Source organism: Accipiter gentilis, chromosome 14 (assembly GCF_929443795.1).
Source record: "Accipiter gentilis chromosome 14, bAccGen1.1, whole genome shotgun sequence".
Classification (NCBI taxonomy): Eukaryota; Metazoa; Chordata; class Aves; order Accipitriformes; family Accipitridae; genus Astur; species Astur gentilis.
The window spans coordinates 17,648,332-17,664,595 of NC_064893.1; the positions used below are offsets into that span (position 1 = coordinate 17,648,332).

A 16,264-nucleotide genomic window follows, 5' to 3' on the forward strand; every position below is an offset into this window, starting at 1 on the left:
AAGAGCGCGGCGCTTTTTTCCTCCCCTTTTCCTTCTTTTCCTTCCTTTTTCCTTCCGTGCTTCGGCACAATAAGCGCTGGCACTCTCCCGAGGCGATTTGCTTTCAGCTTTGTTGCTGCGACAGCCAGCCTGAGGGACAGCTCGGTTGTTCTGCGAAGGGCGGGGGTAACAAACGCCAGCCCTGTCAAAGCTGGAGGCAGGGGATGGGACGGGACGGGATGGGATGGGGAGGAGGTCAAAGTGAGTGAAAACTGCTCTCTGCCAGCAGCTCCGCCTCGGTCTCAAGCCCTTCCCAGCTAACCGGGTGATCTCGAGAGCCCCCCCTCGGGGGCCGCTGGCAGGGAGGGTCAGAAGAGGGCGAGGCGGCAGCGAGGACCTTCCCGCCCCCTCGGAGCCCGGGAGCCCGAGCCCCAGCCCCTCCCCGCCCGCCCCCTCGGCCGGCTTCGGGCCGCGCTGCCCGGCGGGGCGGTGGCGGGGCGGTGCCGGCCCGGCGCCGGAAGGCGGGTTTGGTTCCGGGCCGCGCGGCGCCGTGGACTCGCTGTGGCGGCTGAAGCGGTTCGATGCCTTCCCCAAGACCCTGGAGGACTTTCGGGTCAAGACGTGCGGGGGCGCGCTGGGTGAGCGGGCGGGGTGAGGGCGGCCGGGGGCCGGCGGCGGGGGGGCCTTGCGGGCCGGCGCTCGGCAGCGGCTCGGGGCGGCGGCGGCGGCGGGCGGGCTGAGGCGGGACTGAGGCGAGGCGAGGCGGGCGCGACCGGCGGGGCTGACGGCGGTTCTCGTCTCCCCGGCAGTGACGGTTGTCAGCGGGCTCATCGTGGTGCTGCTTTTCTTGTCGGGGCTGCAGTACTACCTCACCAAGGAGGTGAGTGGCGGCGGCGGCGGCGGCGGCGGCGGCGGCGGCGGGGGCCCGGCCCCGCGATGCTGCTTCTGGCCGGGGCGGCCCTGCGGCCCGGGGCGGCCTGCCGTGCCTCCGCACCCCCGCCGAGCCACCGCCTCCTCCGCCGCCTCCTGCGGGCTGCCCACGCGGCAGCTTCACCCGCCGCAGATGTGCGTGGGGTTTTTTTCTTTCTTTCTTTCTCCGAGCTGGCGGCCTTGAGGCCGGGAGCGGGCTGCCCTCCCCCGAAAGCCGCTTGGCGCCGAGGGTGGCTCGGGGCTTCCTGTAACGCGGCCGCAGGAGAGCGTCTCAAAGTCTCTTCTCGCTGCCTCTGCCGCCTACAAGCAGGCAATGCAAAGGAAAGCGAGGAGGCTCCTTGCGGGAGCCCCCGTCCCCACCCCAGGTTCTAAGGTTCCCGAGTTAGTAGCTTTCTTAAAACAAAGCGTTAGAAATGGCAAGCGCTTGGCTGCGGTGGGAGGCAGCAGCTCAGGTGTCTCTTGAATCCCAAGTCTTAAAAATCAGCCGAGGGAAAGCGGCCTTTTGATTGGCTTCCAAGTGAAACAGGACTCTGTTTTTCCTTTGTTCCTAGGTTCATCCGGAATTGTACGTTGACACATCAAGGGGAGAAAAACTGAAGATCAGTCTCGATGTTATTTTTCCACATCTGCCTTGTGCTTGTGAGTCAGCCTTCTGAATGTTGGGGACAATTTTCATACTTGCCGAGGGCCCGACAGGCTCGGTGTGCCCGCTGCTTCCGAGTGCTGCGCTGCTGCTTGGGCCACAGACAGGGAGGAACTGGTGACCCCTGGTGATTCCGCGGTGATTCCAGCCAGGCCCGCTGGGCACTCAAACCAGCACTTCCAGGCAGGCTGTATTATTTTTCGAGGTGATACGTGAGGCTAAGATACAAACCCCCTTACGTTTCTGTACGGTGTGGTGCTTTGTCAGAGAGCTGGGTCACACTGAAAAAGCTGGCACAGCGTTCGGTGTTCGGTGCTCGGGACTCGAGATTTGACTGTACTGTTGTTGAAACACTTTAGAGTGTTTCTCCTTGGGAAGTTACTTGGCGAGGCGCAACTTTTCTGTGGTTTTTGTACTTCAGTTCTGACCGTAACGCCAACGCCATGTGATAACCTTTCTCCCAAATTTTTAAAACCGGAGTGAGCGTTAATAGTCGGATTACCTTTTAACTAAATTCAAAACGAAGCTGCGGGGTGAAGTGACGGAAAATCTTGCAAGTCTTACTGCTTACCACTACTGTGCACGTTATCCGACCGTGCGCTAATCTTCCCTGGCTCTTGTTCTGTTGCGGTGATTCCTTTGGGTAATGCATTGGGCTTTAAACACAGTGAGTCTGGCTTCCTTGTGACCACCTGAGATATTGTTGGTCTTTGCCTTCCTCATGTTTAAAAGGGCACGGGAAGGCCAGAGAGTTTGGAAGCCCCTGGTGTTTTGTGCAGAGAAGCTGTCAGCCTTGTAAGAGAGCAGGTAGCCAGCAAGTGCATCACGGTGCTTTGATACCAGGCCAAGACCACAGACCCTCTCAATCTTCTTTGTGAAAAGGGGTCACGAGGAAATGTGCTGATGGTGAAGGGGGAAGGGTGAGGAGGTAGAGGGAGGGAGGAGGCAGCTTTCAACCAATTTGAAGCTTAACTCCTGTACTCCTGGAAATGGTTATGGGCTTTGAGGGGTTTGGTTTTGGTTTCTTTTGCCTTAAGTGTATTACCTTTCAGGGTAACGCTTTCTGGGCAGCTGGAAGCCGTCCTTCTGGTACATCAAACCCAGCCCCGTGTTTGGAAGGGTCGTTCAGGGTGCTGCAACACGCGTTTTATTCCCTGTACGTCACTTGGCCTCAGCCATACACACTCTTCCGCTTTGGCACGCTCTTATCGCCCTCGCTGAAAGAGTCTGTATTTTCACTGGCTGAATGCTTCCTCAGCCTGCCACAGGCCGTAACAAATGTGTGTTTATAGACTACTTTCCTTGCTCACTGATTTCAGATTTGAGCATCGATGCCATGGACGTAGCAGGAGAGCAGCAGCTGGATGTAGAGCACAATCTGTTTAAACAACGTTTGGATAAAGCTGGCAACCGTGCGACTCCGGAGGCCGAGAGACACGGTAAGGTGCTATTCTGCCTTTCTTGGATGGATGCTCCTGTAGTCTTTCCATCACTGTGTGCCTGGTTTTGAGATTTACGGGAACAAGTGGCAGCTGAAGAGCATTTAAAGACCACAAACTTTTGAAGAGTTTATAGCACGCAGATCTATTAAAGTGACAGATTCAGGTGAACTGCTGTTATACTTGCTACTTTTGCGAGGCAAATCTTTGCCTAGTCCCTCTGAAATTCGGACAAGGACTCACGGATGCATTTCAGGAATAAAGCTGCTGCGTGAATGCTCTTTTACAACTAGGAATCGAGCAGCTGTTCTGGCAAAACTGGGCTTTGGTTGTATCTTTAAATCACAGTGGGCTGGCAAATGGGACAACCTGGTTAGAGGAAAGAGCCTCTCTCCAGGGAAGGCTCCAGTGACTCGACCCTTAGGCCCAAGCTTGCACCTTACTACATTTACTTTGCGTGTGTTAATGCCTGCCTAGATAAATATATTTTAGTTGGTTTATCGGTTACAGGTTGTAGTAAGTGGTCCTTGGCTACCTAAACCTCGCCTTTACGTTCGTTTCGTGTTATGACTCATCGTTGCGCTTCGAGGCAAACCAGAAGCGATTCTGGCAAAGTGTTGCAATCTAACAGTAATACTGTCCCGACTTTTCCTTTCCAAAAGACGAGCTCCTTATTACTTTTTCTGGGAGATGGTGTAGTTCTACGTGTCAGCATGAACTGAATTTGTTGATATTTATCACTCAGATTGAACTTTTCTGTTCTTGAAGTTGCAAGGCTAAACTAAGCCAAGAGCTGAACGATTGGTGGGTACGGGAGTTTCTCCTGCTGTCACGGGAATGTGGTGGTAGTGCTTTTACTGCTGTTTTGCTCAGCAGCCTCTCTGTGTTCAGAGGTTGTGGTGTTACAAACGTAATGCCTGGGGACAAAACCAGCTGTTCTGTATCTAATTCTCTGTTAAGGCATGTAGGCCTCCTGCCTTACTTGTATTGCCAGTCTCCCTCCGTTGGCATTACTCCGTCGGAACCGGTTGCTCTGGCTCCTTGTATAATCAAGGGAGAGGGAGAGAAACTCGTAAGAAGCGAATGGTCTCACCTAGGAAAGGCATTTCCAAAGAGATCAGATGCATCGCAGGCAACAAGCAATTTCTTCTGCTGTCTGGAAGAAGCAGGCGGCTAGTTTGGTTTCCATCAGCCATGTTGCAGGTTAGATCAGAAGCATCCGGCCATCTTCATTAAACTCTATGATTATCAGTTTCTATTAGTCATACTGACTTCAGTCAGTTACATAAATGGCAGCTGTAGCAGTATGGACCTTAAAATTAGTAAAGCATACCCAAATTTCATGGAGTAGTATTTGGAGGCTTTTCCTAGTCATAGTTACATTAAACTAGTTAATAGCTGAATGATTTCTGTGGTAGGTTGCATTCTGTGCTTGGATGTTGTCTTATTCCTTTCCATTGAGTGACGAGGAATGATTGAATTCTTTATTGGTGGTTCTTATCATTTCCTTCCTTTTAATGTGGACAGAGTTATCCATTTTCATGTATCATATGTGCATGCAAGTTGAGGACTGTGTTAATTGCAGGAAACCCTGCATGTAGAGTTCTATGTACTGCAGTTTCTTTGCAGTATCCAAACTGTGTGCATCACCTCTGGGTTTATCTCTCTGAGACAACTCAACAGGCAGCTGCTGATTCCATTTAAAAAGCTGTTACTGGTTGCTGTGTCTTGAAAGACTCCATGCGTCGTGCAGGTGTTCTTGTTGAAGTGGTGGGAATCATGGCTTTGACGAAGTGTAGCGATTGTTTAGCTCTATGCTTCCTGATGCTGTCTTTGAGTGTAATTACGAGATTAAAAGCCATACCACGTTTTGAACAATGAATTCTTAAGTGTGCTTTCAGCTGCTTTGAATGTTGCAAGCTTTAGAAAGTAAGTCTCACACAGTTGTTTACTAATGGGGATATTTTCCTAAAAGTTCTTATTTTCTTGAGGGTAGTTGCCATAAAGTATGTGATTAAAGAAGTAAGGCTAATGACTGATTTTCATGCATATTTCATACTTTTCCATAAAAATCTCTTTTCTGTGGCTAGTACAAAATACAGACATGTTTAATACTCGCTTCCGTCTGCCTGTTATACCTCCCAGTCTCAACAAACAGGGCCCTGGTAATGTTTTATCCCCTCTGCAGTGCCTGTCTATGTACCTTACCCCCTTCCCCAGCATTAGTGATCCAAGGAGCCACCTTTTCAAGGCTTATAGAGGGTAGTGCAGCAGCGCCTGGATAGTGAGCCTTAGAGGGCTTTTGTAACGCAAGGGACCTGGTCCTGCCCTTCAGGGTTTGTGTGTTGAAACAGACTGGTTTTAAGGGGGCCTCTTATTGTAAGAGCCAGTGGTTTTGTCCCTGTTCAGCCTTCTGCATGTAAGACCATGAAATTCCATGAGTTTGTGCCCCAGTCATACTGTGGCTGCACATTCAACGCACAACGTGGCACAGACATTGTCAGAATTGTTAAGTCACGAAGAAGGTAGAAATTCCTTGGAGACTTCTAGTGAGCAGAGGTTAACGTGTGTGCCTTGTCAGCATTGTCATCTTGGAGAACTGGGTGCTGATTTTCCACTTGGGAGACTCTTCCTCTGATCTTGTTTCACAGCAATGTATAACCACGTTCCCTACATGTCTTGGACAGGATTCTGTGTTGTGCACTGCCAGTCTTCCGAAACAAACAAAAAAGGAGGTTACTTAACCTCCTTTGATGTATGTCGTCCAAACGTACGTTTCTTCTGCCCCCCACCCCATCCTTCCGGGTATTCGCCTTTGTTGGGATCTTGCAGCAGAAGGAACAAAACAGCCTCGTGGTACGCTGCCTTCTGTGTGCATCAGGTGTGACAAAAGAAGCACAGGAACGATTAAGAACAAAAACTTGTTACCCAGCTTTGACTGTTGTGAATGTAAACCTCGAGTGCGCTTCTGGATAGCTTTGGTTGCTCCTAAAATGACCTTTCTGTTCCCTTGAGAAGTGGGAAAGAGTCTAAATGTAACCAGCATTGTTATCTGGCGTGCTGCTTTAGAGCTCACTTCACATATAGGGGCATGCCACAGTGTTTTTCCTTTTAGTGGTTAATTCCTGCATTTTTGTTTCTCTGTTGCACTTTAAATGGTTGCTTATCCGTATCTTAGCCCTTTGGCTAGCTAGGGAGTCATTTTATATGGCCTAGAAAACACAATGGCAAAGCTGTTGCTCTTCCCCATTTTGGTACGAGTTTTAAGTGCTGCTCTGTCTGAATCTGTGTCTTTTCCTTGTAAGGATCGGAGTATTTCTCTCTTCTCTCCTGCTCTGCTCGGTTTAGCAGGGCACGCTGTTGAGAGTCAGTGTTGCCGTATCCTTCCCCCCCGCCCCGCCCCCAAGCCGTTTTAACTAGAGAGCTAAGTAATTTCTGTTACTTGCTGTGCCCATAAATCTCCTTTGGGAGGAGCTGTTGATCTAGGCTGGGAGCTGAGACGATTTCCTGAAAGCTGAAAGGAGAGCCATGCCAGGTCACTCTTCTGTGGTAAAGGAGGTCACCAGATGGAAAAGGTTGAGAATCTTTGTCTTAAACGATTTTAACATATCCGTGTTGGAGATAATGTGTTGGGGGATTATTAGGTGCTCTGTGCAGACTAATGTAGTTGTGGAGGACGTGGTGATGTGTTGGAGCAACTTCTGCCTGTTGAAGTCGGATGGGGTGATGATCTCGCTTAATCTCATTAGTACAGCAGGCTAGAGAATTTCTCCTGGGAATTCATGCACCAAGCCTGCTAATCTCAGAATACTCAGTAGGAGTTTTTCCAAGGGTTCGTAAGCCATTGGACTTTTTTAAAGGTAATCATAGAATCGTAGAATAGTTTGGGTTGGAAGAGACCTTTAAAGGTCGTGTAGTCCACCCAGCCTTCCCCCTTCCCCAGAGTGAGCAGGGGGGACATTTTCAACTAGATCAGGTTGCTCAGAGCCCCGTCCAACGTAACCTTGAATGTATCCGGGGATGGGGCATCTACCACCTCTCCGGGCAACCTGTTCCAGGGTTTCACCACCACCATCATCGTAAAAAGTTTCTTCCTTGTATCTGGTCTGAATCTACCCTCTTGTAGTTTAAAACCATTACACCGTGTCCTGTCACAACAGGCCCTGCTAAAACGTTTGTCCCCATCTTTCTTATAAGCCCCCTTTAAGTACTGGAAGGCCGTGACAAGGTCTCCCCAGAGCCTTCTCTTCTCGAGGCTGAACAACCCCAACTCTCTCGGCCTTTCCTCACAGCAGAGGTGTTCCATCCCTCTGATCGTTTTTGTGGCCCTCCTCTGGACCCACTCCCGCAGGTCCACGTCTGTCTTGTAGAGAGGAGCCAGAGCTGGATGCAGTACTGCAGGTGGGCTCTCACCAGAGCGGAGTAGAGGGGCAGAATCACCTCCCTCAACCTGCTGGCCGTGCTTCGTTTGATACAGCCTGGGCGTACGGTTGGCTTTCTGGGCTGTGAGTGCACATTGCTGGCTTTTCATCCGCCAGCACCCCCAAGCCCTTCTCTGCAGGGCTGGTCTCAATCCCTTCATCCTGCAGCCTGTATTGATAGCGGGGGTTGCCCCGCCCCAGGTGCAGGACCTGGCACTTGGCCTTGTTGAACCTCATGAGGTTCACATGGGCCGACTTCTCAAGTGTGTCCAGGTCCCTCTGGATGGCATCCCATCCCCTCAGGCGTGTCAGCTGCACCGCTCAGCTTGGCGTCATCTGCAAACTTGCTGAGAGCGCACTCGATCCCCCTGTCGATGTCGTTGATGAAGATATTAAGCAGGATTGGTCCCAGTACGGACCCCTGAGGGACACCGCTTGTCACCGATCTCCATCTGGACATTGAGCCGTTGACCACTACCCTCTGGATGAGACCATCCAGCCAATTCCTCGTCCGTCCAACAGTTCACCCATCAAATCCGTATCTCTCCCAATTTAGAGAGAAGGACGTTGCGGGGGACCGTGTCAAAGGCCTTACAGAAGTCCAGATAGACGACATTTGTAGCTCTTCCCTGGTCCGCTGGTGTAGTCGTTCCATCACAGAAGGCTGCTAGGTTGGTCAGGCAGGACTTGCCCTTGGTGAAGCCGTGCTGGCTGCCTCGAATCACCTCCCCGTCCAACACGTGCCTTAGCATAGCTTCTAGTAGGATCTGTTCCATGACCTTCCCAGGCCCAGAGGGAGGTGAGGCTGACCAGTCGGTAGTTCTCAGGGTCCTCCTTTCTACCTTTTTTAAAAATGGGTGTCATGCTTCCCTTTTTCCAGTCACCAGGGACTTCACCCGACTGCCGTGACTTTCCAAAGATCGTGGAGAGCGGCTTGGCAACTCCATCAGCCAGTTCCCTCAGGACTCTGGGATCTGCATCTCGTCAGGTCCCATGGACGTATGTATGTTCAGGTTCCTCAGGTGGTCACGAACCTGATCTTCTCGTACAGTGGGAGGGCCTTTGCTGCCCTAGTCTCCGTCTTGCGGTCCACCCACTGGAGAGGTGTGGGAAGAGATGCTGCCAGTGAAGACTGAGGCAAAAAAGTTGTTGAGTACCTCAGCCTTCTCCTTTTCCCTTGCAACCAGTTTGCCAGTCTTGCTCATCGGGGCGGGGGGTGGGGGGGTACGCGTTCTTTGACCTTCCTTTTCCGGGCCGACATACCTGTAGAAGCCCTTCTTGTTATTCTTTGCGTCCCTTGCCAGGTTCAGTTCCAGCCACACCTTGGCCTTCCTGGTCAGATAGCTTATTAGGGATAATAATGTCATTTTAGGGATAATGTCAATAGGGGAACGTAATGTCATTTTACAGAAACCCAGTTGATTTGCTCTAAGAATAGGACTGGTATGGGCAAGGGTTAGAAGAACGGCAGGGTGCAGGAGAATGCTGCAGGGTGATCTTCGTTTATATCAAGATGGGCAATCTGTGTCCTTCTGCAGCCCTGGCACTCTCCTGCCTTTATGTATGACTTCCATTTTTCTCACTCTTGCATATCCGTATGGCTTTCTCCTACCGGTGCTGTCTCCTGAAGCATGCTTGGGTGGACTACGTTTTGGTGGAAGATGACGTGGACTTGGGGTTGAGGTCGAGAGGAGCAGCTTGTGCCGTTACTTGCCAGCAGAGACCGAAACAGTCCGGCCTGGGGACTGATGCATCACTCATTCCTTGGGCTAGCTGGGGCTTTAACTGATAGCCTGTAGGAAAAATAGACTCGATCCTGATGGTGCTTTTCTTATGACCCTTTGTAAGCACTGTGAGGCCCCCCACAAGTGAGTGGGCAGGGCTACGCTGATACGGCTCACTGAACTTGTGTTTTAGTAGCCTTTCCTGTGCCTCGCTAACGAAACGACGTTTGCTGTGTTTGTTTCCTGCTAGGTGGTAAGGACTAACCCATTTTCAGTTACACGACATGAGAAGATAGCCAAGGGGAGACCAGGGCCTGCCTGGTGTGTTTGCGCTATATGAACTTTTGCCCATGGTGGTGAAGCTGAGAGAGAAACACAGGTAAGAGACGTGTCAATCTATATCATCACCCTCCATTGACTTTTGCCGTTTTGCATAGCTTAAGACTCCATCCTCGCTTAGATGCGACAGTGCAAATGCCTGAAAGCCATCCAAGCCCCTTTCCAGTGGGTGGAGGGGAAGAGGCACTCCCAGATGCCCTCCTTCTCCGTGTGAACATCTGAAAGGGATTGGGGTTCTTCTGGTACTACCTGAAGCGTTTTAATCCAGTATCAAGATTGAGAAGGAAATTGGTGCAGCAAAGAGAAGTCTGACATAATGGTTCTCAGTCCAGACTAATTTCTTCAGAGTCTTTTTTTCATGGGAAGACTAGATTTGTATAGCATATCTATCTTACCAGCCCCTACGGCAGCACCCACGGCAATCCAATCTGGTTACTCACTCTGCATTTGCTAAGGCGTTTCTGCATGTTGTTGTCAGCGTGAAATTTCTGTCTTCTTTCCGGGTCCTCTGTTAATCACATGCATGTAATTGCAGGGGAATGGAAGGGGTTGTAGCTGTCCAATCTTTTAGGATCAGTGCAGTGTAGAGTGGGACAATCTCCTCCGTCAACTGGCTAGCTATGCTGTGCTTGATGCACCTCGGGACACGGTTGGCCCTTTTGAACTGCCAGGGTACACTGTTGACTCATGTTCAACTTGCCATCAACCCAAACTCCCAGATTTGTTTCCACAGGGCTGCTCTCCAGCTTCTCGTCCCCCAGCTTTTATGTATAACCAGGATTACGCCGTCCCAGGTGCAGAAGCTGGCACTTGTTCTTGCTAAATGTCAGATGCCTGGTGATTGCCCAGCTCTCTAGTCAGTCCAGATCTCTCTGTAAGGCCTCTCTACCCTTGAGGGAGTCCACAGCTCCTCCTAATCTAGTATCATTGGCAAACTGCCTTAAGGTACGTTGGAAACCTGCATCCAGATCACGTATAGAAATGTTAAAGAGCACTGGCCCTAAAATTGAGCCTGGGGAACTACAGTGGTGACTGGCCGCCAGCCTGATGTAACCTTATTTACCGTAATTCTCTGAGCCTGACACATCAGCAGATTTTCCCCCATCGTACTGTGGATTTCCGTAACAGTATGCTGGAGGTTTTGTCCAGAAGGATACTGTGAGAGATAATACGAAAAGCTTTGCTAAAATCCAAAAAAACCCTATCTACTGGCTTCCCTTGGTCAAGTAGATGGCTGACGTTGTCATAAAAGGTAATTAAGTTAGTTAAGCAGGACTTTCCCCTCGTGAACACATGCTGGCTGTGACCAATGACTGCATTGTCTCTCAAGTGTTTTTCCATAACTTACAGAATAACCTTCTCCATAATTTTACCAGGCACTGAAGATGTTAGGAAATTGACGGTGGATTGGATGAGGGCCCAGGAGGAGTTGGAACTGAAGGAAAGTGAATGGCACAATGAACGTGAAGCAATTCCTAAAGGAGTTTTATGTCTTATGGAACCTGCTCCGTTTGAATTACAATACCAAGGTCTGCCAACGTAAAGCCAAACCAGGTAAAAAGAGGGTCCCTAATCTGCTAAGCATCTAGAGCAGACTAGGTGGGAAACTCGGGCAGCCAGCTCTGGAAGGGGAACGCGAGGTGCTGAATTAGAAGCCGGTAGCGCGCACGGAAAGCAAGACGTCAGAGGGACTTCACAGCAAACGATACGCGTAGGCTAGGGAACACCACCCCTGAAGAGAGGGACAGCTCTGACCTTCTCTCTGAAATAATAAAGGCACCTTTGTGCAGCTGGGCTTGGAAGCCTCCCACGCTTTGGTAGGTAACCCAGAGGTACGCGTGGGAGAAGCAGCCGTCTGCTGCTAAGAGCATCTCCCAGGAAGGGGGAGATCAAGTTCCAGTTCCGCTGTTTCCCAGACCCAGAGGAGTGCCCCAACTAGCCAGCTGAGGACGATGCTTTGAGCAGAGCACCTTCATTTTCCTGCTGAACTGCTGGAGTAGGTCCACAGTGCGGGCAGACACAACCGTCACAGGGGGAAGGGGGTTCAATCTGTTATCTGTAGCAACAGAACTGCAGGCGCTGAGGCTTCACCCTTAAGGTATAACTTGATGGCTTCAGTGGTATGCTCGGCTCACTTGCCAGAGCCGAGCACCGTGTACTTTACTCGCATAAATCTTACAGGCATTTTGCCCTGAACACCTGCAAAGATTTACCTCCTCCGGAAGACCAGGGTGTACCAGACCCTTAAAAGCACGTGGAAGAGGAGCCTGGCGACTGCTGCTACTGCCAGTACCACTGTCAAGGGATGCGCTAGGGTTCAGGAGCTGGGATGTACACTCTTGCACTGATAAAACAAGCGTCCACGCTGTGCTTAGGTCTCCGACTCGGTCCGATACTGGGATCGTGATTAGCACAGCATAGCAATAGGAGACTATCGGTTGCCCGAAGGCTGTAAGCTCTGGCGCTGCCTCAGATCCCTGGAGCTCTGATAGAGTGCAAGCTCTACTGTTAACAGAGTCAAGGGAAAATGGAAGCCGTCAACAAGATGAGTAAGACTCAAGGGGAACATCCTTAGAATCTCTCTGTATTCAGGCGAGTGCCAGTTCTCTGAATTTCCTCCAATCCCTCTCCCACCACGCCTGACCTCTAGGCAAGCCAGAGACTAGACCTAGGTGCATGATGTTGTTTGGCCATGGCCAACAGATGTGTCTGACTGACTGGGTATTTCCACTGCCTGGTGTACTCACTTCCCGACAGCCAAACAAAACTCGGGCTGTAGCATCGTGCAAAGCTGTGCCCCTCAGTACAGCCACGGCAGCTTTTGACGAGAGCTTTCCGACTCCTCACCTGGTTCTGCAACTCAGCTAATCGACGACTGCAGCGAGCGTGAGACTCCTCCTGTGAAGAAAATGCAAGGATTTCCTTTTGGTCTCCAGTTTGGCCAGGGCCATGGTCTACGTTCCACTTCTCTTGGGTCTATGCTGGGGGGATGCTGCCACTGGGATTTGCCACTGTTCCTCTGTACGGCCAGACCCTCCTCCCACCAAGGAAGATTCTGTTCTCACCTGTCTAGAAGCAGCCATCTTGTGCTGGTCAGAGAGCGAAAATCCGCACGCATCCGGCAGCGACCGACCACTGTGATATCTCTTCAGTCTCCTCCGTTCGCGTTCCACCTGCACGTTGGTGATAGGAGAAAGGGTGACAGAAACCTGCCACCAAACAAGGAGCAAAAGGAGCTCTGGACATCATGGCAAGGAGATTTCTGCTCTGCTCAGAGGCTGTTAATTGCCCCAGAGAACGCTGCGGGCAAAAAGCACTCGAAGTAGGCTATGGAAGAGAAAGAGCAAGAGGAAATAGGTCCTGACACAAGAGTGTCAAATGTGCGTGTATGGGGACACTGGGGCAAGAAGGCTGGGACCGGAGCGAATGCGCATTTGTGAAGGCAACGGGGTGCCAGAGGAGAGAGCAAATACAAAAACGTGTGTCCACAGGGGGAAGCGGGAGAGGGAAGGAAACAAGCAGAGGACTCCAAAGTGCTGTCTGTGGAAATGTGGTGTGATCCAGAGGACCGTGAGGCTTTGCAGAGGCAGTGAAAGCCTGTTTTACCTGCTCAAGAGTCCTCCTGAGCTCAGCATTGAGTTGCTTCAGCTCCGCCTTCTCCAGTTCCAGCCTTGCAACTGCTCGCTGCAGACATTCCAGCTGCTGTGACAGCAGTCTCTTCTCCGAGAGCCATGATAGCTGCTCTCCTTCTGCAATAGCATGCTGGGTATACAGAGAGGAGTTTATGTTGAGCTGGTGCCCCATAAGGGTTAGGAGAGACAGAATCGACAAGTCGGGGAGAGTGACCGGACTCAGGAATGGACAGTGCCAAGTCCCTTCTGCTCCTCCGGGTTGACGGGCCAAAACAACAAACTCTCTTCCTAGGGGCCCTCCTCCCGATCGCCGTGGGGAAATCCACACAGATTTGCCTTCCGGCCTTTTGGACCGCAGCACAAGTACATCCTGAATGCGCAATGAAGCCCTTCACCTGATCAGGCAACGGTATGAATGCCATTATTTTTAATACACTGGAAAAGCTGTACCTCCAAAATCGACATCTCTGAAAGCATCCTCTACGTACCGTCAGCGTAGCTGCTGTGCAACCATCGTTACAAAATTCTGCTAAGGTTAGTCCCTTAGTTCGGTCAACTGTGCCCCTTCCTTTCCATGCCAAACCCCAACCACGGCACGTTGGCTAAGCTTGCCTACACAGGAGAGAACCAATTACCCATCCCCAACGTTTGGGCTTGGGGTAACTCTAACAGCAAGCTCCGTAGTTCTTTCAGTAGTTTGGGGGCTGACAGAAAACATGCCAGCAGGGGAATGCCTTGAGCTACGCAGACAGGCAAGCCTGCTGGCTACAACCGCAGTTTCTTTGGCCAAGCAGGTCATGTATTTATGGGACTACATATTCCCGTATCTTTACGGGCATCATCATTAGAATCCTTTATAGACATTTTAGTTGACTGATGCTCAGTCACACTGCCTACCTGATGATGAAACCAGTCCGTGTCCCTCTCCGAAACCATGCTCTGCAGGATGGCTATTTCTTCCCTCAGAGTCCCATTGGCCATTTCACTCTTGGTAAGGGCAAGAGTCAGTGCTTGTGCCTTCTCTTTCCATTTGACTTCTCTGCTCTCGGTCTGCTTCAAAACAGCAATCGTGCGCTCCAATTCTTCCCCCTTGGCTTTCCGCTCATCCTCCAGTTGTTGCGTTAGCTCCTTCTGTCTTTGCAAGGAACGGTCTCTCTCCTGGAGAACTCGCCTCTTCTCTGCTTCCTCTTCCTCCCATTTCTGGAGTTTCTGGATTTGTTTCTGCAGGGTCTCTCCGCCATCCTTCCATCGCAAAGCTGATGTTAATTGTTTCAAGAGCTCGCTCTGCCTCCTAAGCTCTTGTTCTCTCTCTCTCAGAGTCTTCTCTAAGTACCCGACTCTGTCTCTGTGGTTCTTGATCTCTTCATCCTTCTTTGTCAGAGTCGGCTGAACATGCTGGAGATCTTCCTGAAGAGCTCTTACTTCCTCTTTTAACTCTTTTAGTTCACCTTCAGCCTTGGCCTCTTGCTCCTTCTCACGCAAGGCTTCTTCCAGGAGCTTCTCTCGCTCTCTGCCATGCCTAACCTCTTCATTCTCCTTGGTTAGCCTCAGCTGGAGATTCTGCAAGGTCTTCAGTTCTTCTTCTTGGCGCTGGAGTTTTTGCATGAGAGTTTCATTGTCTTCATCTCTCTTCCTCACCGCTTGCTCAAGCAGATCCACTTGCTGCTGGCATGACGTTAGCGCTACTTTCGTGCTTTCTTCACGAAGCCGGAACATGTTCATTTGCTCGGTCTGCCTGAGGAACTCCGAGTGGTTCTCCTTCAAGATTTGGCTCATTTTGTCTAGATCCTGCTCTAGACTCTTGGCCTGCTTGCCTTCTAACTCCTTCTGCTCTCGAAGCTCCTGGACGTGCTCTTGCAAAGACACTATCTCTTGATCTCTCACTTCTAGAGAAGATTCAGCGTATTCTAGTTTTTGCTGTATGGCTTCGGTCTGCATCGCTGCCTCCTCCTTTTGCTGTTGAAGCTTAGCGATAGCTTCCTCCAGAACCTCTACCTTTTCCTCTCTTTCTTTCAGAGTCAGCTTTGTTGCTTGGAGATTTGTTTGCTCAGCTTCATGCCTTTCCTCCTTTTCCTTCCACGCCTCACATTGCTTTCTAAGGGATAGAATTTCGTGTTCTTTTTCCTTCAGTGCCACTTGAAGCTGCTGCAGAATTTCCTTCTGCTGTCCAGAGTCTCGCTCTTGTTTTTGGAAGGTCTCAATCAGTTCCTTCTGAGATTCAATCATTAAATCCTTTTCTTTCAGTACTGCTGTAGTGTATTCTAAGTCTCTGTGCAAGACATTCATCTGTTCTTCTGTTTTCTCCGCGTAGCTCCTTGCTTGTTGCTTTTGGATGTCTAGGAGTCTGTCCTTTTCTTTTAAGGCTCCTAAGGTCTGCTCCAGTTGGTCGCGGACAGTCCTTAACTGCATTTCCATGACTTCTTCAGCTTCCCGGATTTGCTTTTGTTGTGACTCAAGCTCTTGATCCTTTTCGGATAAAGACAGGGTCATCTTTTCTAGTGTACCACGAAGCTCTTGCAGGTAGCCCTCTTGTTGTTCCTTGTACTGCTGCAAGAGTCTTAACTGATCCCTTTGAGAATCACACTCGCTCTCTCTGTCCTTAAGAACTGCCCTCAGGTGTCCAAGGCTCGCGTGCAGAGATTTCACCTGTTCTCTCTCCATTTCCAGCGCTTGGATCTGCTGAGTCAGAGACTGAAGCTCCAAATTCTTCTCCTTCAAGTTTCCTTTCATATGATCAAGATCCACCTGCAGATTTCTCACTTGTGATGCACCGTCTCGTTCTAGAGTCATTATTTTCCCCTCCTGGAATCGCATCTCCCGGTCTCTCTCCTCCAGCTCTTTGCTCATCTTGCTGACAGCAGTCCTCAGCATTTCTTGCTGCTTCTCCAGCTCCTGTAGCTGTTCTTGCTGGGATTCAACCTTCTGGTTTTTCTCTGTTATGGCCTTGATAACCTCACTGACAGTAGTTTCATGCATTTCTTTCTGGTTCTCCAGCATTTTCATCTGTTCCTGGTACAACTTCATTTCTCCCTCCCTCTTTCACAGGATGGCAGTCATATGAGTGAGACTCTCCTGCAAAGCTTGTCTCTGTGCTGCCTCTTTTTGGAGCATCTGGATTTTCTCCCGCTGCGTTTCCACTTCCTCTTTTTTGATTTTT

At 50.5% G+C, this 16,264-nt stretch overlaps 2 protein-coding genes across 7 annotated transcripts in view; one reads left to right on the forward strand and one right to left on the reverse strand.

The window, feature by feature from the left end:
- GDF5 (growth differentiation factor 5) overlaps positions 1-16,264 on the forward strand; it is a 73,500-nt gene that overhangs the window by 22,816 nt on the left and 34,420 nt on the right. For 4 of the 6 annotated variants that reach the window (XM_049817575.1, XM_049817570.1, XM_049817574.1 and 1 more), the window contains one exon: positions 10,852-11,029. The gene's annotated coding sequence lies outside the window, so the exon portion shown is untranslated. Of the gene's footprint in view, positions 1-8,317; positions 8,412-9,386; positions 9,516-10,851; positions 11,030-16,264 lie in introns of those variants that run through there. The other 2 variants (XM_049817576.1, XM_049817572.1) reach the window with 2 other exon arrangements.
- LOC126045893 (centrosome-associated protein CEP250-like) overlaps positions 11,632-16,264 on the reverse strand; it is a 29,628-nt gene continuing 24,995 nt past the window's right edge. The window contains 4 exon segments of the mRNA XM_049817540.1: positions 11,632-12,373; positions 12,541-12,648; positions 13,082-13,237; positions 14,005-16,263. Of these exon segments, the coding sequence (XP_049673497.1) occupies positions 12,122-12,373; positions 12,541-12,648; positions 13,082-13,237; positions 14,005-16,263 (2,775 nt within the window). The 3' untranslated portion in view covers positions 11,632-12,121.